Source organism: Ceratotherium simum, chromosome 35 (genome assembly GCF_057802395.1).
Source record: "Ceratotherium simum simum isolate JZ-2026a chromosome 35, ASM5780239v1, whole genome shotgun sequence".
Lineage (NCBI taxonomy): Eukaryota > Metazoa > Chordata > Mammalia > Perissodactyla > Rhinocerotidae > Ceratotherium > Ceratotherium simum.
This window is the reverse complement of record NC_141934.1, coordinates 15,555,360-15,577,412: the sequence shown is the minus strand read 5'-3', so window position 1 is coordinate 15,577,412 and position 22,053 is coordinate 15,555,360. Positions and strand designations below refer to the sequence as shown.

General features: G+C 56.8%; 1 protein-coding gene across 1 annotated transcript; it reads right to left on the bottom strand.

The window, feature by feature from the left end:
- Positions 1 to 1,816: 1,816 nt before the first annotated feature.
- On the bottom strand, positions 1,817 to 16,099 carry PXN (paxillin). The gene is given in 16 exon segments (XM_087424116.1): positions 1,817 to 3,978; positions 4,788 to 4,936; positions 5,055 to 5,136; positions 5,766 to 5,939; positions 6,055 to 6,225; positions 6,502 to 6,609; positions 6,611 to 6,636; positions 7,217 to 7,529; positions 7,774 to 8,049; positions 9,084 to 9,968; positions 11,466 to 11,601; positions 12,452 to 12,653; positions 12,765 to 12,901; positions 13,331 to 13,446; positions 13,753 to 13,979; positions 15,751 to 16,099. Coding segments are annotated over 16 exon segments (3,357 nt in total). The 5' UTR covers positions 15,839 to 16,099; the 3' UTR covers positions 1,817 to 3,711.
- Between the last annotated feature and the right edge of the window lie 5,954 nt (positions 16,100 to 22,053).

Sequence of the window (22,053 nt, the reverse complement as noted above, 5' to 3'; positions counted from 1 at the left end):
TCCATTTGTCTTGTCCCTGGCACACAGTAGGCATATAATAAGTGTTTGTTGAATGAATGAATGCCGAGTTTGCAGTCAGATGACCTGGATCCATTTACTTGTTCTGCCACTTCCTAGCTGTGTCATCTTAGGAAGTGATTTCACCTTGCTGACCCTCTGTTTCCCTTTTCTTATCTGTAAAATGGGGATAATGCTAGTATCCACATTGTAGAGTTGTATAAGGATTACGTGAGATATGTGTTAAGACTTAACACAGTTCTTGGAACATAGGAGGAAGTCACTAAACGTTAGCTCAACACTTATTTGAACAATTGTGCTATATCAATAAATTTTTTTTTAATGAATGAGCTTAGATCCTAGGGCAAAAGGAATATTTTCCCCTATCTCCACCCTTTTCACTTGACCAAGTTAGAAATCTCTGTATTTTGTTTTAAAGCCTCCTGGTGCCTCTGCTGATGAGCCTGTTTAGAGAACTGCTGGAGTTGGTTACTGCTAAGATCCCTTTTTGATGACAACGTATTACTGCATGCTCAGCATTGTGCTAAGCACTTTCTGCACATCACTGCTGTTAATCGTTGCAACAATCCTGAGGAGGTACAGTATTAGTATTTCCGTTTTATCGATAAGAAAATTCACAGAATGGTTAAATAATTTGCCCAAGTCCCTCTGCCAGTAAATGATGGCTTCAGAACTGAAATCTAGGAGCAAGTTCAAAGCCCATGGCCCTTACTATGTTATAGTTCCTTCCAAACACTGTCTCCCACTAAACACACTTTTCCAAGTACATACATACTCCCATGGTACCTTTCCAAGGACATCCTGGCTCTGATTATATAAATATCATCTCTAGTTGTAGTATATCAATATAATGGAATACCATGAAGCCATTAAAAAATGATGCAAATCTATATTTATTGACATGGGAAAATATTCACAAAGTACAGTCGAGTGAAAAAGCAAATTACAAGGAAGTGTACCACATCCATTTCTAAAAGTAAAATAAATCCAACATGGGCTGGAAGAATAAACCAAGTCATTATCTTTGGGTGAGAGTTGAAGGTAATTTTCACTTCTGAGCTCACTGTGAAATGGTCCGAGTTCAGACTAGAATTCAACATGCTGCTTTTGGAGGACTATTCCAAACAACAGGGAAACTGAAGCCGCAGCTCGAGGGGAACAAAGCTGTCCAGGAAGCTCTGGGTGCCCAGCGCTGGAATTTCGGCTCTGACAAGAGCAAGGAGGAAGCATGCAATATGGACATGACCACGAGGGGGCAGTAGAGACCCATCCTCAACCGTAAGTCCACCTTCAGCTGGGATGGTTCTACACTCAAGGTGTGCCAGCACATGGGGGTGGGGGTGTCTGGTCAACGGAGGAACACAGGCAGAGGGAAGCCCCAGGTTCACATCCTGTGTCTGTGCTCACTCAGAGGCTTGCCTTGGGCATGTTGGTTCTCCTCTCTGAACTTCTTTCCCCATCTGCAAATGAAGATAAGGCCACCCACAGGCCCATGTGAGGATACCCTCAGGGAATCCACCGCAAAGCACCTGGGGCAGGGCCTGACCCACGCAGGGCCCAAGAACACTGCTCCCCAGCCTGCCCCCACCAACTGCTGAGGAAAGAGCAAAGCTCACACAGGAGCCAGGTGGACCTGCGACCACAGACAAGGGTCGCAGGGATCCCATCCCCAGGGATTTTTGCCTCAAGTAAGGGAACATCAATGATTTACCCTCAAACTGTGGTCCTAGTGAGTCTGGGGAGGGTTCAGTCTCCTGAGTTGCTATCTCAGACCACAAAGAAAAGGCACTAACACAGGTGAAAATAATGGCAAACTTTATTGGCATAAATCACAGGAACTGAAATGGGGAAAAGCCAGGTTAAAAGTTTACAGAGAAAAAAAAATCAAATCATCAAATAGCCACTGACCCAGAGGGTGGACCCCAGAAACCCCAGTCCCTGGAAGAGAGGGGCCTGGGGCAGGTCACTGTAAACAGAGCAATAAGGCCTATGGGTGGAAGTGGAGACATCAGACCTGCAGAGGGGCCTGGCTGACCTCCCCAGACCTGGGCTGCTCCCAGCCCTGCCACGAAGGAGGGACCCTCTTCTGAGACCCCAGCACACTCAGCCTCTGCCTTGAGGCTAGCAGAGTGGTCTGGATCTTCCTCACCTCAGACCCCACTGGGGTCCCCTTCCAGTGACCTCCTAGGAACCCCAGGTCTGCCTGCTCCTGTTGCATCCTTGCGGGAGAGTGCTCTGGGGTTTCCCATTGCTTCAGCAGGATCCTATCCCTCTGCCCAGAATCCTATCAGGCCCCCTTGCAACAACCTGGGCCCTTTCCCCAGACCCCCAGTCTCCAGGGAGGGCAGGAAATTGGGGGAAGTGATGCGCCCAGTGGAATCAACAAGACCAATGGCCCAAATCAGACACCAGCTTTCCTGAGAAGGCAGAAGAGAAGTGGTGAGGAGGCCGAGAATGTTCAGTGGGTTCTCTGTTGTCAAAAAGTTCCCAGGGGAGCAGACGCTCCTAATGGCTTAGACAGACAGGAAAGTACCCTCAAAGTGTACTTTCCCCTTCTCCTCCCTCAGGAACAGGACGGATGAGGTTCAGAATTCTAGGAGCCAAAGGGCAAGACACCCTTAAGCCAGTTTCAGTTAAGAGCTTGCTGGCCTGGGTAGTAAGGAAGGGGTTTCAAAATACAGCAGTTTATAAAACAGTCCCGGTGAGCCGTGAAGTTAAAGAAGGGGAGTCTCAGAGCTGCTCCCAGTTCACCTGCTTGTGCTAAGAAAAAATAAAATACAAATTGCTCCCCCCACCCCAAGCCCTCAGTACAGGTAAACTCCATACCACAGCCACTGTCATCAACAGGACCAGTGGCGGTAGACAAGGAGGAGAGTACAAAAGGGGACACCTTTAAAATTTCTTCAAAATCATTTTGTATAGAGAAGTAAAAGCAACGCAAATGATACGAATTCAAACCTCAGTGTAGAAATCTATCAAAGTCGGTACAGTGTCCAGGCATGGGGTGACTCCCCACCTCACGCCATCCCCGGAGACGGAGGAAGTGACTATAAAACATTATTGCTGGAGAGGCCTTTCTCAGTAGAACCAGAGCAGTTATGGGAGGGTAGGGGGCAGTTGCCCAGGCCTGGGGAGACTGGAAGGGCAGGAGGAGCACAAGGAACCTTCCGTGGCCCCTTGGGCACTTCCACCCTTGAATGGATGGATTTATGCTGGCATTGTCTGGAGGGAGCCGGGTGTCCCCCAATACTCTCAGAACAAAGATAATTAGGTCGAGGGGGAAATAAGGATAAAGAGAGACCCCATCTGACCCCGCTTACCCTCCTCCCCTGGCTCCACTGCCAAAATGAGTAAGAGATGGCTCCAGTGTGGGGTGCTGGCCTGGCCAGGCGAGTTTGTAGGGACACACGTGGTGTGGGTGGGGTGGGGTCCTCCAGTCCCCATCGCCAGGGAGGATGAAGAGCTGGCAGCCTGGGGAGAGCTGCAGGAGGAGGAAGGAGGCCCAGAGGCTCTGGCGGGGGTAAGAAAAGCCGGCAGGGCCCCTTGCGGCCCTCTTGCCACCCTGCACCAGCTGAGGACACAGTTTCCAGTTCCAGTGGGGTTTGCCCCTTTGCCCCTGGGGGAGGCCTCTGGGTCACAGTAGCAGTCGGGGAGGCTGGGCCGGGGGAGGGGCAGATGAAGGGACGAGGGCGCCTAGCAGAAGAGCTTGAGGAAGCAGTTCTGACAGTAAGGCTTGTCGTTCTGCTCCTTGAAGGTGCCCTTGTTGAGCTGCTTGAGGCAGAAGGCACAGACGAAGTGCTCCGGGTGGAACTTCTTGGCCATGGCGGTGATGCAGCGGCCCGTGATGGGCTTCTGGCAGCCGGAGCACAGTGAGCCGCGCCGCTCGTGGTAGTGCACCTCACAGTAGGGCTGCCCGTCATGCTCGAAGAAGCTGCCGTTGACAAATGGCGTGAAGCATTCCTGCAGGCAGAAGCGGGGGCGGGTGGAGGGAAGGGGGCTCAGGCTGGGGCAGGGGGGCTAAGGCAGCTCCCAGCGTAATGGCAGGAGACAGTCACGGTCGCACACTCCTAACGACCCCCACTCACTAAGCATCTCCTATGTGCCAAGTGCCGCACTAAACACTTAATGAATTCTCCCAACAGAGGTGTAGGGGTTAGGTGACTTGCCCAAGGTCAGGCAGCTACTAAGTTGCACAGCCTGGACTCAAACATAGGCCTGACTCCCAGGCCCTTAGCCAAGTGGCTGTAACGTGTGCTCAGAAACCTTGGTGCTGAGAAAAGGGTTCCGTGGTCCAACTTTGCATCCTAAGTTCCCGTCTGGAGATTCACGTGTACACTTAGGTATACAGTGAACAGTGTTTCCCAAATTTATTTGGTCAGAGGGCCCTTGCCAGATCCCTAATAACATCTGTGGGCCCCTGTTACCCCCTAGAATGCAGTCTGGAAACCACTGCCTACTTCCATTGAGGCGGCTAAATGCTTGCATTACCCCACTTAATTCTCACATGCGCTTCTCCCGAACATCACCAGCTGCAGGGCCAAGACAAAGGACAAGGCTAGGGACACGTCCCTCTCGCTCCTGATTTCTCCCAGCCTCAGTATGAGCCCAGGACCCACTTGACTTGAGGAAGTGTACCTGCTGCCTGCTCACCCCATTAATAACCCCAAATGAGGCCACCAAGTTGGATCCAGAGAGCACCAGGAGGAGGCCCTTCTCTCCCCACCGCCTGCTCCCGGCCCCTCAGGATGCAGGGGCAGGGGGCTTCTTACCCGGCACACGAAGCACTCGGGATGCCAGAGGGTATTGAGGGCCGAGATGTAGTTCTCCAGGATGGCCCGGGCGCAGCCGCCGCACTTGGGCGCGAACATGTCGAAGTAATCCTTCCGGCAGTAGGCCTTGCCGTCTTTCTCATGGAACCCTAAGGAGCAGGGGTTGGCGGGGCAGTTAGGGCCTCCAGAGGCGGAGCCACCCTGACTCCAACATCAGCCAAGTCTCCCACCCGCAACGCGGCCGCAAGTTAGTCTGCTGGTCAGTACCTTCAGGACCAAAGAAGGCGCCACACTGGGCACAGAAGAAGTGCTCGGGGTGCCACGTCCGGTCAAGGGCTGTCACCACTTTCTGTGAAAGCAAAGTGTGGGATCAGAGCCAAGCTGCCGCCCTAATGGAGAGATCCCACGACTGAGATGCACAGGCAAGACTGTCCCTCCCGCCCCCACCCCCACCCCCAGCACACTGCCAAGAAAGAGCAAAACACTCCCAAGATTGGGGTCTCTCCTCATTGTGCTCTGAATACCACTGAAATTCCAATTTATTGAAGGATGTGTCATGCCAGACACACTCTCTTTAATCTTTACATGGGGTCAAGGTCATAGGTTCTATTGTGATTCCCATTTTATAAGTGAAGAAACTTGGGCTCAGAGAGGCTAGGCATTTCCCTCACGTCACACAGCGGGAGAGTGAGGGAGCTGGCATGCCACTCCATTTATCCAGGCAGGGCTCCTAACCTCTGGGAGTCTCCGCAGAAGGCAATTCGGGATGGGAGGTGGAAGGGAGGTGGGGCTGCTTAACGTGCATCAGGCCTGGGTTTGAATCCCAGCCCTACTGTTTCCTAGTTGTGTGAGCTTGGGCATGTGATGTGACCTCGCTGAGCCTCAGATGGCACCACCTGAACCCTCACAGGGTTGTAATGAAGATGAAATGAGCCGACTCATTCAGCTGCCCCTCCCTGCCGTGCCCCAGGAGCTCACATCCAGGATGGGACCATTGCAGTAGTAGCAGCGCGGAGAAAAGAGGTTGTGATAGTCCTTTTCACAGTAGGGCTGTCCATCCCGCTCAAAGAAGTTTCGGGATCCGATCTCCTCCTGGCAGTGGGTGCAGACGAAGTGCTCCGGGTGCCATGTCTTCCCCATGGCGGTCACCACCTGAGGAGGGAGGGGGAAAGTGGCTCAGCCCTGGCCTGCCACAGAGCACCCTCTGGAGAGGAGCAAAGGGCCCACCTGCTGCTCCCTCCCCTGCCCCGCCCCCACCCCGCATCACCTGCCCGGCGATGGGCTTCTTGCAGGCCCCGCAGACCCCTTTGGCGACAGTGGCGACCCCCAGTTTGTTCAGGTCGGATTGCAGGCTCCCCAGCATACTGTCTAGCTGGCTCCCGGGCTTTGGGGGTCCCCCTGGGGGAGAGCTGCTCCCCGTCTTCCCCTGGGCCATGAACTGTGGAGACAAGGAGGGAGGACGGGTCAGGACTTCTGGGCTTGGGGACGGTGTCTCACAGCGCTGCGGCACTGGGGGCTCTGCTCCCTCCTGGACAGAGGGGCTGACTGAGGCAAGAAGTGCAACCTCCTCCAGGGGCCTCAAGAGCCCTCAAGGTGAGAGCGGCATCCGCAAGACGTCCTGGCGGTCAGAGGGGCTCAGAGCACCCCGCTGGCCTGACCAAGGCCCGGGAAAACACGGCAAGCAGGACACGGAGCCCCCAGCCTTGGCACTGACCCCTCCCTCGTCCTGCCCTTCGGGACTGCTTTGCCTGCTGTTCGGAGGCCAGCCAGCCGCCCAGCACAGCTCTCCATCCGCTCTTTGTTCCAGGCCCTGGACCTTAGATAGGGGAGGAAACGAGGATAAGAAATTTTTTTTTAATTAAGGAAGAAAAGAAGAGAGACCTTGTTATTGGACCATTTCACAAAAGGGAATTTAGGATGAGATAAGAGGATTTTTTTTCCCCTACTGGCAGTACCAAAATCAGAAGAAAAAGTCTAGAAAAAAACAACCCAGAGAGAGAGGCCCAGGGAGTGACGCAGAGGGAGAGGGAGATGAGCCAACCAAAGGCATGGGACACAGGAAGGACAGGTGACTGGGCCAGAAAGCAGAGAGGCCTCCAGGTACCAGGCCTAGGGTCCACGGGAGGAGGAACAGGTTGTGGTTTCCCTTCAGAGACTGGCTTTCTCAGACAGGGCCTGGGGCAGGACTGAGGGGTGGCAGGAAGGGGCAGGCAGAGGGAAGCCCCATGGGGCAGCAGAGGACAGCTGACATCCCAGGGATGAGAGAGTGGACATCAGGTTAAGTGAGAGTCCAGGGTCAGGGCAAGGTCTAAGGAAGGACTATGGTCTGTGCCAGGCTTGTGGACAGAGGGGCAGAGATTGTGTGTGCACATGGCTTGGGCAGCAGGACGGGGACAGGCAGGGGCAGCACTGGGGCCCCAGGAGGCCTGCCTGCATCGGCGGGAAGAGCGGGTCCTCGTCAGTCTGGCAGCCCACAGACCTCCTGGTGTGGGGCGCAGGAGGGGGAGGGGTGGGGCCCTGCTCATCGTCTTCCCGGGGCCCTGTCTCAGCACTCTGGACCCCAAGGGAACCACAGGTGAGAGCTGAGGGCCCCAGGATGGAGGGGGCAGGCGGGCTGGCCTGGGGAGAAGAGCTGCTGGCCGAGGCGTCTTTGCGATGCTGAAGCAAAGGGACAGGAGGAGGAGGAGCCCGAACAGAGAAGGTTCTTCTCAGGGGAATGGGAGAGCCCGGAGAGAAGACAACCTGGGAAGAAGAAAGGAGGGAGAGAGACAAAGAAAGTGGAGGAAACATCAGCTCAGCGAGCAAGGACACAAAGAGGTGACATTCCCAGGCCACCCTGGGCCTCCCCACTCTGGCACCCACAGCGAGGCCAGCCTCACAAGGCCACAGGATGCAGGACCCCCACACACACCAAATCTCCCCTCTGGTCAGTGCTGGGGAAGAATCGGGGCACCTGCTGCCCTGGCCCTGGCCATCTCCTGGCTACCTTCTCTACAAGCTGCCCCCCGGCCCGCCTCCCGCGTGGCTGCACAGTGATGACGACGCCCTCGGTCAGCCAGTCCTCGGCGGAGAGCCCTGCTGCCCCCGCTGCCTCCTCCGCCTCCGGCTGGATGCCCAGCCGACCCTGCAGCTCTGCGATGAGCCGCTCCTGGGATGGGGTCCTGCTCAGGGTGGCAGGGTCCAGCCGGCGGCGAGGGGAGGGCTCCCGGGACATGGGGTGTGCGTGGCCTGTCTCCCGGCTCCTCCTGATCACGGAGCGGATCTGAGGGGGGAGGGGGAGGCTGTCACAGTCCCCTCTGGGCTCGGTCCAATGCTGCTCAGTCCACACTCAGGTGCCCAGGGAAGGGAAGGCAGAACAAATCCACTAGAGAAGAGCCAAGCTGAGGTCGGGTGGAGGCAGGGGCACAGCAGAGTCCCTTCACCCTGTGCTCACCTCCAAGGCAGCACTGACCTTGGGCAAGACACTTCACTTCCGGGGCCTCAGTTTCTCTATCCTTGAAATGGGGTTACAGTATTTTCTTGGCTACCTTACAGGATTATTACAAGAATGATTTGAGAGGATGTTAAGTGGACATTCTTGAAAGGGCATGAGGCTTTTTCTTTCTTTCTTTGATTTGTAATAGAAAAATGAGGTCTTTCCCTCCAGTAAATCTTTTAACCAGTTTTTTTTGTTCATATTACAGCCTATTTGTTTGTAGCAGTTTTGTTGTTGTTGTTTTGTTCTGTTTTTGGAAAGGGCATAAAATTTTAATCAAGTAAGAAGCAAATAATAACAGTAACATCAGCCATGGCTTGAGGACCGTGTGCTGTTTTCTAAGCACTTTCCAGGCATTATCTCATTCAGTCCTCTGGACAACCTTGGGGGAAAATGGTCTCTTGTTACCCCTACTCTAAAGATGAGAAAACTGAGGCTAGTGGGGGTTGCCCAAGGTCACACAGGCAGCAAGTGTTGGAGGGGTGGTTTGTATTCAGTTCTTTCTGGTTCCAAAGCCCACGCTTCCAACCATTTCGCGCACATCACATCAGGATGAAGGGGGAGCTCATCTAAAAGCAAAAGCCTTAGACAAGCAAGAGGTGGGTTGTCACTAAGAGAAATTCTGGGGCCCAGGGAGGTCCACTGGCCCCACAGATCCCACTGCCGAGTGCTGGTCGTCAGGGCCACAGGCCACGGTCTCCCGAGATTTGCTGCCCAAGCAGACATGCGCAGAGTGGGAGGCTGCATGCGGTTAGCCAGGAGTGGCCCACACTCAGGCCTGCCAAGGGCCATGCCGAGCAGCCGTGCGAGCTTGCGCCTGCCTGGCCAGAGGTGGAAATCCTCTCATTGGTGCTGGGTGTGTCCATGACCACGGCACGTGGAAGCTCTGGCTGTTCCCTCTTGGCCTCGGCAGCAGCTTTGGTGGTGCCCTCTGGCCTCCTGGGGGACTCAGGTCCCGGGGTTGGCCTGACCAGGCTTCCCTTCATGGCCGTATCTCCACCTAACTGCACAGCAACTGGGGCAGGGCAGCTGCTTTCCGGCTCCCCTGGCTCTGGCCTTGCCCTCTCCTTCCTCTGTCCATGCTCCTTCATGAGACTCCAGGTATCTGGGAAGACAGCCTGACGGTCCACGGCCTCGACAGCTGGCTCGGTTACTCCCTGGAAGCTGGGCATAGCTCCGTGGGGAGTCTCAGGCCTGAGTGCCTCCAAAGCCCACGGCTGCTCCCAAGTGGCAGCCACAGCTTCCTCTGGGTACAAAGGGCTGGTCAGCGGCACCTGGGGGTCTCCAGGCTCCTGGGGACCTGCACACCCAGCCTGGGGTAGAGTGTGGCAGGGGGGAGCCCTGGAGAGCTCACTCATGAGGTTTGGTAGGTCCCTCCAGACTTGAGCCTGGCTCTCTGCACCAAACGACCCCAGAGAACCCTCTGCAGAGGGAGATCTTGAGTTGGGGGTATCAGGTGTTACCCCGAGGCCAGCCAAATCAAGCCAGCTGGGGGCCACAGGAGGTAGAGGGCCCCATCTACTATCCTTGCCCTCAGTGCAGAGGACCTGCGGGGCGTGACTGTGGCCTCCAGGGGAGGGTTTAGCAGTGGATGGCAAGAATACAGAGGGCCCAGGAGGACGAGGAGAATGAAGTATGTGGTGTGGGGATGGAGTTGAGCTGGGCGGCAGCCCCAGGGCACTGGAGGCCACAGCAGAGGAGCTGGTCTGGAGGAGGAGAAAGACAAAAGGCAGAGAGGAGAGGAGAGAGAGATGGGAGAGGTGAGAAATGAGGCTTGCTGCAGGGGGTAGGCTCGGCCTTAGGGCTCTGAGAGCCACCAGCTACACTGACCATGGTGCCTAGGAAGCTGAAGCACAACGACTGGCAGTCAAAGAAGACCCAGACCCCCAAAAAGGTCTTCCTGGACTCCACATCCTTGGCCCCCATCAAATCCAGGCAGCAGGAAGCAGCTACTGAGCCACGCCTGTGGGGCCACCCAGAGTAGGTTGGAGGGAGAAGAGGCTTAGGTGAGGTGGCCTATGGGGAGATAGGTGACCATGGGGAGACGGGTGACCAGGGAGGTCAGCCCAGGCACCAAGCAAGGGAGAGGCAGCTGCAGGCAGCTGCCTGCCTCCTCCAACCTCGGCTCAACTCTGGGCTCTGTCTCTTCCAGACAATGCCAGCTTTCCTATGTCCCCCAAAACTTTGCTCTAGGGGCACATCTAGAACCAGCACAGCTTCTCATGGGGCCTGACGAGGCTGGCTGTCTCAGAAAGCAACCACCACCTAAAGGGCGTGGGGGCAGGGCTCCCACAGGCCAACACCTGAGACCTACTGACTTGCTTCTGACCGTGGCTGCTCAGAACAACCCGCACAGAAGGGTCACAAGCCCAGGCTGCCCCACGCCCCATCGTGTAACCCCAGCTGAGGGGAGGCTTGGAGACACCATCAGGGCCAAGAGCACTCGACCGCTGGCTCCCCATCTCGGATTCCCTAAGTATGCCCCAAAGGTCTGGGCCGACCCACATGGAAGGGTGAAATCAGCAACTGTTGGCAAGTTCAGTCAATATCAAATCCGTGGAGGCCCTGCATCCTCTAAACAAAACATCCCGGGTCTGGCAGACCTGGGGAGGCCCGGGAGGGGAGGTGGGGTCACCTCATGCAGGATTGGCCCAGTAGCTGACGGGTTAGGTTTCCCACAGACAGAACTTGTGGGGACTCAGAGGCCCCTGGAGGGAGAGGGAGAAGGACGAAGGGAGGCTGGCGCAGGAGGCCTGTGGATTCAGGAACCAGAGGCAGAAAGAAAGAGGACGTGTTGAGGACAGCCAGCGTGGGAGATGGGGCTCCAGGGCAAATGACCTCTCAGGGACAGGATCCCAAGGCCTACATGGCCCAGCAGAGAGGGCCCTCCCCCACCAAGAGCAGCCATCAACACAGAGCCCTTTGTCCCAGCCTCCTGATCCCCTCGCCTGGGTGGCTGGGAGCTGGGAGCCCCGAGGAGGAAGGAATGTCCCTGCTGCACACTTCTCTGCCTTCACAGGCTGTGAGGCCGCTCAGTCCCCACACAGCCTGGCTGGCAAGGCCAGGGCACTGAAGAGTCCCTGGCTCAGGGAGAAGCACCCAAACACCGAGGAGCCAAGTTCCAGCTACTCACACTGAGGTATGGAGGGAGAAGGGGGGAGTCTGAGGGGACAGGGCATGGAAGAGGAGGGGCCTCGGGGCACCTTGAAATCCGACAGCGAGGCCATCAGTTCGTCCAGCTCCCTGGTGGCAGAGGAGGCCGAGATGCGCGTCTGCTGCTGGCTGGAGGTGACTCGCTGAGGGCTGCTCATCTCGCCCTGGTTCACAGTGATGGCGGGGCTGCAGGGCAGGCACAGCATCAGCGGGAACCCCAGAGTCCAGGCCCATGCTCCCCTGGAGTGGCCCTCCCCTCCTCAGCGGATCAACATCTCAGCTCTGACACTGGGGTCCTGCCACCCCCAACCCCGGGGAAGCCCACTAGCTCCCAATATCTCCTGGGGACCCATCATTGGGAGGGGGCTGCTGTCAGCTAGGGGACACAGTGCTGAGGTAAGCTGCCACAGGAGAAGAGAGGGCAGCTCAAATGGCACCTTTCCCAGGAAGACACTTCTGGCCCTCCTAGCCCAAGTTCAAGCCTGCCTGTTAAACAAGCCCGAGCACCCTGTGCATCTTCCACTACACTGTATGTATATGTGAGATTGTTCTAACAACATGGTAACACTGAGAAGAGCTAACATTTAGTAAGCACTTGCCTTATGTATTATGTGCTATGAGCCAGAAACCATTCCAAGTGCCTTACGTGTGTTATTGGCTTTATCCCCACTACCCCATATCCATTTACCCATTTTACAGATGGGAAAACTAAGGCTTGAGAGACGACACTTAGTAAAGGTAGAACCAAGATATGAACCCTATTATGTGGCTGCACAGCCTGTGCTGACAGCCACTAAGCTACGTGTGCCCAGGGTATCATGACGTCCGTCTTGTCTGATGGATGGTGGCTCACTGAAGGCAGGGATGGGATCCGTGTGACTCACCACTATCCCCCAGTGCCTGATGCAGGGCCTGGCAAACAACCAGCACTTGCAGAGGGGACAGGTGACACCAGGGCTAAGTGGGCAGACACTGGAGCATGGGCACTGGCTGGGCAAGACCTTCCCCAGCCTGGGAGAGCCCAATGGATACTCACACGGGGCTGGGCACGGAGCTCTCCAGTTCATCCAAGAGACTCTCCACGCTGGGCCGCACGTCCTCCAGGCCCCGGCCCCCGTTCCGCTTGGGCTTCTCTTTGGTCAGGGGCCCGGCTTGGCCCCCTAGCGGGCTGTTATTCTCCGCGATGCCATAGTGGGGGCTCAGAGCCCCGGGTAGCGCGGGGCTTGAGTTGGCCTCATCTTGGGAAAGGGAGAGAGAAAGGCTGCTCAGCCCTAAGCCCTCCGGGGATCCAGAGGCCATCCAGGGCCTGGGGGGTCTGGCAGGCCCCTGCCCCAGGGACCCGGTCCTACCTGAGGGGAAGCCGGGGGCGTTATGCTGCACGGCATTCAGTTCCAGCAGCAGGCGGTCGAGCTCGGAAAGGTTGCTGCCCAGAGAGGAGCTCATCACAGTGGGTGAAGGCTCAGCCGACTTCTGCTTGTTGGGGAAGCTTTGAGACGCAAGGGGAAGACAACAGTCAGAGATGCTCCCCAGCTTTGGTGGCCCCCAAATTCTCAAGGAGAATAAGGCGGAGTCTCCCCCAGCAGGAGGATGGATAGTGGGGAAGGGATGTGGTAAGAGGAGGGAGGAAGGAAGTCTTGCCTCAGTTCCTCAGCTCCCCAGGGTGATGTGACAGCCCAGCCCAGCCGCCGCATGGAGGGGGCAGCGATGAGGCCACTGGAGACAAGGCCAGTCAAGAGGCATTATGAGCTGGACAGGAGCCTCGGGGCCTTCCGCAGTTTAACCCAATGACCCTGAGGTGGGACCCTCCTCTGGCCATTGCCATGCCTGGTCCCTGGCCTCAGCTGCCTCCAGCACTGCCGGTCCCTGGGATTTCCAAGCAGGAGGGGAAGGTGTGCGGGGAGGGGCTGGGGAGTACCTGTAGACGTGCTCTTCCTCACCAGCTCGGGGACACGGAGGGCCCACACTGTCCTGGGGGACGGAGGCACTGGAAGTTTTGGCACTGGAGCCGTACACGGGCGATGGGGACTGAGGCTGTGGGAAGAAGAATGCTCAGAGCCTCCTCTGAGGGGAGGAAGAGGAACAGCCCAGTCACCCCCAGGAGGCTCCTACGCACAGCCAGTCTCACCAGGGAATTTCCACACTCTGGTCGGGAGACAGGTGATTAACACTTGGTCACTGCCCCCCTCACGTGGCGTCTGGCAGGGAGCGCCAGACGTTGCCTGGCCCCTCTCTCCATTCCCCTGATCCCATTTCTCTGCTGGCTCTCCAACCCCCTGCCAGACAAGCTCCTTTTACCCCAAAGCCTCTGGGGGCCTCCAAGCCTCTGTCCCCACCTACCTGCTGGTGGATGAATTGGGAGGCGCTGGGCTGCCACTGGTCTAAGGGGTCAAGGATGGTGCCATTGAGGGCCTCGCTGGATGGGGGTGGAGGGACAGGGGGTGGCACGGCAATCTCCTGGTATGTGTGGTTTCCAGTTGGGTATGAGTAGGGGGTCTCCTCCGACAAGAACACAGGCCGTTTGGAGATGTGGGAGGTGGTGGACTCCAAGTCCGCCAGCAGGGCGTCTACAGAGAGGAGGCACGAGGAGCGGGTGAGAACCAGGGATCCCAGGAACTCTCCAGTGGTAGTACCCTCCCTTCCTGCACCCAAGAGCTAAGAACTTCTGAGCACCTGCCCCACCCACAGGAGAAATGACCAGCCTCAGGACAGGATGATACCAGCCCAGAGCAGCCTAGCTAAAAACAGCTCCCAAAGCCGACCTCTTCTCCCCAGCCCAAGACTGGGGGTGCTCTGGAGGCTCCAGGGGCTGCCCTTGGGCTCTCCTACCTCTGGGAGCCAGGCACCTGGCTCTGCGTTCCCTCCCGACACGGCTGTGCAGCTGGCTGGCTGGGAGTCAGAAATGCCTGCCTGGAACTCAGCACTCAAAGTCCGCAGGGCAAGGCGGAGAGAACGGGCAGGAGGGGCCCCACGTCACAGGGAGGGGCCCAGGCAGTGCCAGGTCCCACTTACTTTCCAAGAGCTTAGGCTTCCTCAGCTCCCAGACTGGAGAGGCTGCTGGGGTGGCACCTGCCTTCCAGACCAGGTAGAAGCAGAACCCCAAGCTCCCAGCTCCTCCCGAGGCTCTGGGCTATGGGGCGAGGTGTATGGGAAGGTGGGGGCTGGAACGAGGCTGATGCAGTATTCCCCACCCCCTCGGCCAAGCAGGGGGCCAGGACTGCTCCATAGGCTGTTTCTGCAGCAGCCTGGCAAGCAGCCTGGCCCCAAAGGCTCCAGGGCCCCACTATTCTGCTTTTAACAGCAACAAGGGAGCCGAATCAGCCCTCAAGTGCAAGATTCCATTACCTTGGCACTGGGCAGCCAACAGGGGGGCCCTGGAGCTCCCCAGTCTCCAGACAAGAAGGGTATAGCTCGGGGCGGGGTGGGGGTAGGAACTCCCTTCCTGGGACCCTCAACAGCCCTACAGTCCAGAGAGCCTGGCCCGATACCACACCCTCATTCTTGCCATGCTCATGGACTTGCTCCCTCTCACCTCCGGTGACCTACTGGGGGTCAGGGAATGTTCAGCCCCTGGCTATTATCCCTTGAGATAATAATCATCAGAAAGAAATGACTGTATTTATTGCCATTTGCTAGTAACAGGAATCCATGCTAGGCACTTGGCATACATGGTCTCTCAGTTAATCCTCCTAATACCCTATGAAGTTGGAATTCTGATCCTCCCTTTACAGATGGGGAAACCAGCTTCAAGAGGTGGTGGGACTTGCCCCAGATAACAAAGCCAGTGAGTGACAGGACTGACTCCTCAGAAGCCCCAAACCCCAAAAATCTGGCCTGGAAGAGGCTGCTGTGACCACAAGATGATGCCATATTCAAACGGTACAACTTCCTGAGTGACAGGGCCTGAGCTCCGAGGGCTGTCTGTCTGATCCTTCCTTGTGGGTGTGTCCCCAACCCCACCCCTGCTCGGAGGAAGTAAGAGGGAGGCAAGGCCCACACCCAGGGCCTTGGTTTGTGGGCCCACACCTTCTCCCAGCTGCCTGTCCTGATCTCCTACCCCCAAGGCCGGCCACACCTACCCCAGGCTCCTATCCAGCAGGTCACAGGGGAAGCTTGCTCCAAGGCCCAGGACCCCAGGGCCAGCAGCCTAGCACAGGTCTCCCAGACTTCAGAGAAAGATCAGTTCCTGCAGCCCCCTCCCCCTCCGAGTCCTTGGGAAGAGCTCTAGCTTCCTGTCTCTAGCAAACAGGAACTAGAGGGAGTCAGTGTGTGTCTAGGTAACAGCAGAAAAGGAACCAGTGTCCAGGGCCAATCCCAGTGGCCTTTCCACAGCCACACCTGCTGTCTTGGCTTCACACAGCGTCTCCATTTCCTCCGGGCCCAATTCAGCAGGGGGGGCGCGTGGGGGGGGTCCCTCCTCCATCATGGGCAGAGCCAGCTCCCCAGAGCAAGCAACAAGTGCAGCCCTGGTAGGGTACGGATAACAGAAGCTGCTGTCAGGCTTGAACGCCCACCACGTGCCAGGAGCTTCGCCTGTGTTACCTCCCTTCCTCCTCACAAGGACACTAGCACAAATGGGGAAACTGAGGTTCCGAGAGGCAGAGTCACATCCCCACACTGCCAAAGCTGACTGAAGTGACACAGCTGGGATCTGAACTTGGGTCTCTCGGGCTCCAAACACTCAGTAGACGACAGGTGGTTAACCTTCCCACCACGTCACACCTTCTGAGTGGGGGACGCCACTGCCCTCTGCACCAAACACCCTCCCCCTCACTCATGACCTGACTCTCAGTCTGGCTTATTGGTTTATGGCCTGGATTCTGGTTTATGATTTCAACAGGCTCTTTTCAACATGGAAACATCTTTGGTTGGAAGGAGCAGTCCTGGGGGACAAAGATGACAAGTTGTGGAGTCGAGCCAGACCTGAGTTCAAGTCTCAGCTCCTCTATCCGTGGCCACAGAGCAGACTGCTTAGGTTCCCCGAGCCTCAGCTTCCTTGGGAAGCCAGGGTGCATAATTCCTACCTCACAGCGTTGGTGTGGGGTTTGTATGGGACAGCAGATGCTATAGTACATGGAAAGCTACAAACAGATCTTATCTGCTTTGTGAAATTCAGAAAAAGGTTTTCCTCCGAGGAGACTGGGGTGGGATGCCAAGTACTGACTTCTCCTCCTAAGTCTTCTATGGGTAGAATCTGGGCAAGGCATGAAAAGGGTGACCTTCAAGAGAAAAGCAAGGCCAACCCAGTGGCGCAAGCAGTTGAGTGTGCCCTCGATTCTGCAGGTTTTTGCCTCTCTGGGCCAGCCTCTGCAGGCTCTGCCACTTCCATCCACAGAGAAGGCAAAGCCGAGGTCTCTGGGTGAGTCCCTCCAACATGTATGCCCAGGGGAGGGGTTCTCCTCTAGCAGCTGGGAGCGAGGGGGCTGAGCACAAAGCCTCCAGCCCATCAGGGGCAAAGGCCACCCAGCCATGCCCTGGCGACGAAGGGGTGCGGACCATCAGCCACTGCCCGCCAGAGGGCGCTATTGGCCCGTGGGCTCCCTGCCGCGGGAGTAACCCAAGGTAACCTAAGGAAACACGGAATTTTCGTGCCAGGGAAGACCAGGGAGCCCCCAGCCACGGTGCACTGGGAAAGTCTCAATGCCGAGAAAGCTCGGCTGACCTGGAGGGACGGAGCAGGCTACGGAGAGGAGCGCGACGGGGCTGAGTGCCACGCCTCCGGCTCGTGCCTGAAGCACACTATCATTTGAAGGCGCGACCAAGAGTGACGCAGCCATGGGGCTCCGGAGACCCACAGGGACGCGCGCCCCGGCTGCCAGCGCCCCCTCCGCAGACGCAGCGCAGGGAGCCCCTGTCCCCACCCCGCGGCCGCGTCTGGGCCCAAACGGGCCGCTCAGACCGGCAGCGGCTTTTGGCCGGGAGGCCGCCACGGGGCAGGCGGCTGGGCAGCATGGTCCACCGGGGGCAGGCCGAGATGAGACCCTCCCCCGGGCCCCAGCCACTGGCCGAGCAGAATTCTGAGGGCGGGGTGGGAGCAGCAGGGTCTGCAGCCGCCACGAAGTTAAGACGCAGGCGTCCCGATCGCTGCTCTGGGAGGGAGGGCACCTAGGGGCCGGTCTGCCCGCATTCCAGGGCGAATGCCGCAGCTGCGCCCCTCGCCCCTCGCATTCCCAAACCAGCCCAGGGGCGCAGGCGGGAACCCCAGACCCCCTCATGCCCCAGTGTAGGGGATGTCTCCCAGATTGCGGCTCTGGGGACCTAGGCTGACCCACTGACACACAGCACCCAGTAAGTTAAAGAGAATCAATGAACCCCTTCCACCTCTACCCCCAATAAAAAACAAGTCAGGGCTCTTTCAAAGGCCTGGCTGCTTCCTCCTGCCCAAGCCCAGCCACTTCTTAGTATGTGATAAAGACTGTCAAGACCAGAGGCCTAGAGCTGGACAGATGACAAGAGAGTGAGATAAAGGTCCATCCAGGATCCCAAGAGAGCGAGGGAGGGAGGGAGGGAGAGGGGGAGAGAGAGAGAGAGAGCAAGAGAGACAGAGAGAGAGAGAGAGAGAGAGAGAGAGAGAGTGTGTGTGTGTGTGTGTGTGTGTGTGTGTGTGTGTGTGTGTGTGTGTGTTGGGGGAAGGAGAGGGGACCCAGAGCTATTTCATTCTTTCCTCCCAGGTTCTGAGCACACTAGATGTTAAAACTCACACAGGGGGATTCTGAGTCACACAGACTCTGCTCACTGGCCAAGTTGCTTGGCCAGGCTGCTTAACTGCTCCTGTGCCTCAGTTTCCTTGTCTGTCGGATGGGAATTCCACCATCTTACTCACAGGAATAAGGATTACATGAGAAAATGGATATACAGTGCTTGCTTAGCACAATCCCTAGAATGGAACACACGCCCAGTAAATGGGAGTTGCTGAGCAGACGGAAGCTGCCTCCCAGAGAGATGGTTAGCCTTGGAGGCGAAAGAGAAAGCTCTCTATCAGCAAGATGGTTGGCCCTGGAGGGGAAGAGAAAGTGCCTCCCCATCCCACCCCACTCCTAAGGGCAAAGGATGCTGCAAGCCTGGACTAGTAGTTAGAGGCACCATTCTGGGGAAAACAAAGCTGCCCTGGAAAAGACCCCTCACCCAGGTCTCTAGGGATGAGGCAGGTAAATGTGGGCATCATCTCGTCCCAGAGCTCAGAGGCTCCCCTGCCATGCCTGCCCCAGTGCTGGGCCCCTCACCACCGCGCCCTCCCTTGCCACTCTGGACTCCTCCACCAGCAGCCCCAGGCAGACCTAGAAGAGGTGAGGCCCTCTGGCCATCAGGAAGACTCCACCTTGACACGTCTTATATTCTTGAGGCCTGGCCTAGGAGAGGCCCACTGTATGAACAAGATCTTTTCGAGACTTGGCTCACCCACCTTCCTTCTGCAGGCCAGTTTAACTCAGCTTTCATCGCCCCACACAGGGGCTGGCACAGTTTCCTTAGGAGCTGACAAGCAGAAAGAAAGAACAGAAAACACCACCCTGAGAGCCCCAGCAGAGGCAGCAAGGGGCTGCCATGGCACAAAGGCGTTCCCAACAGCCCAGGGCCAGCTATCTATCCCTGCCATTTAATACTAGACCCGAACTCTCAGAGAGACAGCACCAGCTTGGTAAGTCCCTTCCCTACGGGTCCTGGAGAAGCCCAGCCTTACTGCCTGTCTATCCTACTGGGATCAGAACTTTGGGCAAGGGAGGTTTCAGCCCCCTGCTGGCTACTTGTTGCAGGGGCTTTGGTGACCTCGAGTGTCAGAGGAGAAGCTGCCCAGCCTCCTTACGGCTGCCTGAGCTCAGGGATATAAGCAGTGAGCGGGGCTTGGCCCTTCCTAAGGAAGGAGCTATGTAAACAGCAGGACTGGCTTCTCGGGGATGGTCTCATCTCAGCCCCTTTGCTGACACTCTTCCAGATTAGGAAGGAGAGCAGAACAGAAGGCGGGTCTGCCCCCTCCCCCAGCCCCGAGCACATGAGCAGTTGGAGCAGAGGTAATCTAATCCGCAGCGGGGTACTTTTACTCAGTGAGTAACTCCCCAGGAATGGGGAGCTGGGTATATTTATCCTGATAACTGTCCTGGGAGGAAAGGCAGATCTGTGACCAGTAAGGGCCCATCCACAATTAGGCCAGATCTGTTCTGCCCCCACCCAGCCCGGGGACCCAGGGCCTGGACACTGACTAGGAACTCAATCTCCTGGAGGGGCCTTCCCTGCCAATTTGGGTTCTTGTCAACTGACTGTCTCCTCTCCAAGAATTAAGCTCTAGAGAGCAGGGGCCTTGTCTGTCTTGCTCCATGCCGCATCCCCATAATGAATGGTTGACTGACAGAGGCGCTGTGAGGAGGAGGAAAACGGGGAAGGAGCAGCAAGCAGAGAAAACAGCCGGTGCCAAGCAGGAGCCAGGACACTATGATTCCAGGCCCAGCCTGCTGGGTGCCTGTCAATGGGCGGTACCACCTCTCTGGGTCGTCTTCTCTATCCGTAAAATGGGCAGAACCCAATTTGTCCCCATTTCTGGCAGCAAGCTCTGAGGAGGAGATAATACAACTTCGGGTGAGATTTACTATATAGCACCTTGAAGCACTTCAGAGTTTGTCTAAATCCAAGACATGGCTATTATCTGAATCCCAGACAGGAACTGCTCTCCCTTAGGGGATGGATGAGAAACAATCAATACCGTAGTGTCACTTAAATATTTAATAGCCGTGCCTGGAGGTTATGAAGACTCAGCCACCATTCTCCCTCGCTGACTCATGCCTCACTCAACAGGAACAGCCATTTTCCTGTCAGGGCCCTGAAGGAAGTTTGGGCTGGGTATGACACACAGGAAACCAGGGGAGAAGGCTGCAGTCTTCCAATCTGCTGCTGGGAGAGGCGGGAAGTGGCCCTTTGGATAAGGTGTTTCTTCCCTGAGCTTCCCACATGCCATAGGTGGGTGGCTTCCTGTCTGCTGAGGAGCCCAGCCTGGCAGGGGCTGACACAACCTGAGTGTGCTGGCAGGCTCACTTTCTTTATTGGGTGCGTGGCTTGCGCCCAAGGTCAGAGAGCACAGGTAACTAGAGACTCGAGAGAATAAAGGCGGAAAGGCAACTCCAGAGGTCACTCTGAGCTCCAGGCAGAAGCCCCACGTGCCAGGCCCCATCTGCACCAGGCACCCGTGCAGGGACCCCACTGCCATTGATCAGCCTCCTGGCTGCCATCAAGGCTTCCCCACCTGATGGGGCTCCAGGAGGTTGAGCAGCAGGTTGGGAGGAGCTGCCCAGGTTTACTCTGCACACCTCCACCCCCTGCGGGCACAGAAGCAGGTCCAGGCTGGCAGGATATCGCAGTGTCTCTTCTATTGTAAATAACTCCTCTCTCTGTCCAGGATCAGCAGCCCCGCCCTCCCCCACAGGTCCCATTTCATTGGTCAGATTTCATTCACCTCTTCAGGTCACCCAGAGACTCTGGACTTTTTAAGGTCAAGTCTAGGGCCCAACTCCAGGCCCATCCCTCAGTTGCTTCAATGGGTAAAATATGATTTACATACAAAAAGACAGACAGCCTGGAACCTGGGAGGCTCCCGTGCCGGAAATTTTCTCAGCTATTCCAAATCCACTCCAATCCATTCCTGCAATCCGGCTCTTCGAGGCAGAGCAGGGCGGCTCCTCGGGCCTCTCACCCCTGTTAATCACCAACAGAGGTTAGGAGGGGCGCAGAAGTGAGTCACCCGCCCTACAGAGACTCGAACAGAAAGTTCACAAGTTTGCCTGTTCCAGGAATGAGCTGTAGTCTTTTCACGATGTGTAGATTTCACAGCACTAGCTACCTTCTCTTTGCCGGTCGAATTCTGACAATGAACACAGCCCACGGTGGCCACAGAACAGGTTGGTGCTTCCGGGTCTCAGGCAGCTGGGTTGTTTCCCTACCCCAGCTCTCTCCTGCCTGCCTTTCACGGTTCTCCTATTAGTCCCTGTAATAGCTCCAGCCCTCTTCTAGTTCCCCACGTTTCACTGATCACCAAGTCGCATCAATTCTTCCTTCACGGGCCTCTCTCCATTACTTGCCTCTCTTTCTTTTCATCACAGGCAGCCGACAACTTCCACTGGCATCCGAATCCTTGCTCAGCCCCTTCCGGAACTCGCCTACAGCTCCTCCTCCAGGTTCTCCCTCTCTAACCCTTCCAGCAAACACCAGCAGCTTGAACTTCTGGGAAGCTCACCTTTCTTGTGTGTGTCCACCCGTCAGTCTCGCCTCTCCCATTAGACTGCACCCTCTGTGGACAGGGACCTGCTTTCCCCTCGCTAGATCCCCACAGCTCGAACACCCTCTCAGGCCTCTCATACAGTGAATGAATGTGTGCCGAGCAAGGAGGAGTCACAAAACTTAGCCACTGATGACCACTCTGCCTACAGGATAAGATCAGAACCCCTGGGGTTGGCATTCTGGTCTTGAGCTCCTCAGAATACGGCTGCAAACTAGCCTTTACCTCCTCCTTGGGCCCCCTCACTGCAACCTGCCTCTCCAGCCAAACCCAGCCCCTCTTTTTTCCCAGCTGTGTGCCTTTATCCACAACACTGAATGTGCCTCCCTACCACCACCAGCACCATCTTTTACCAGGATATCCATACTCCCAGGGGACAGCTG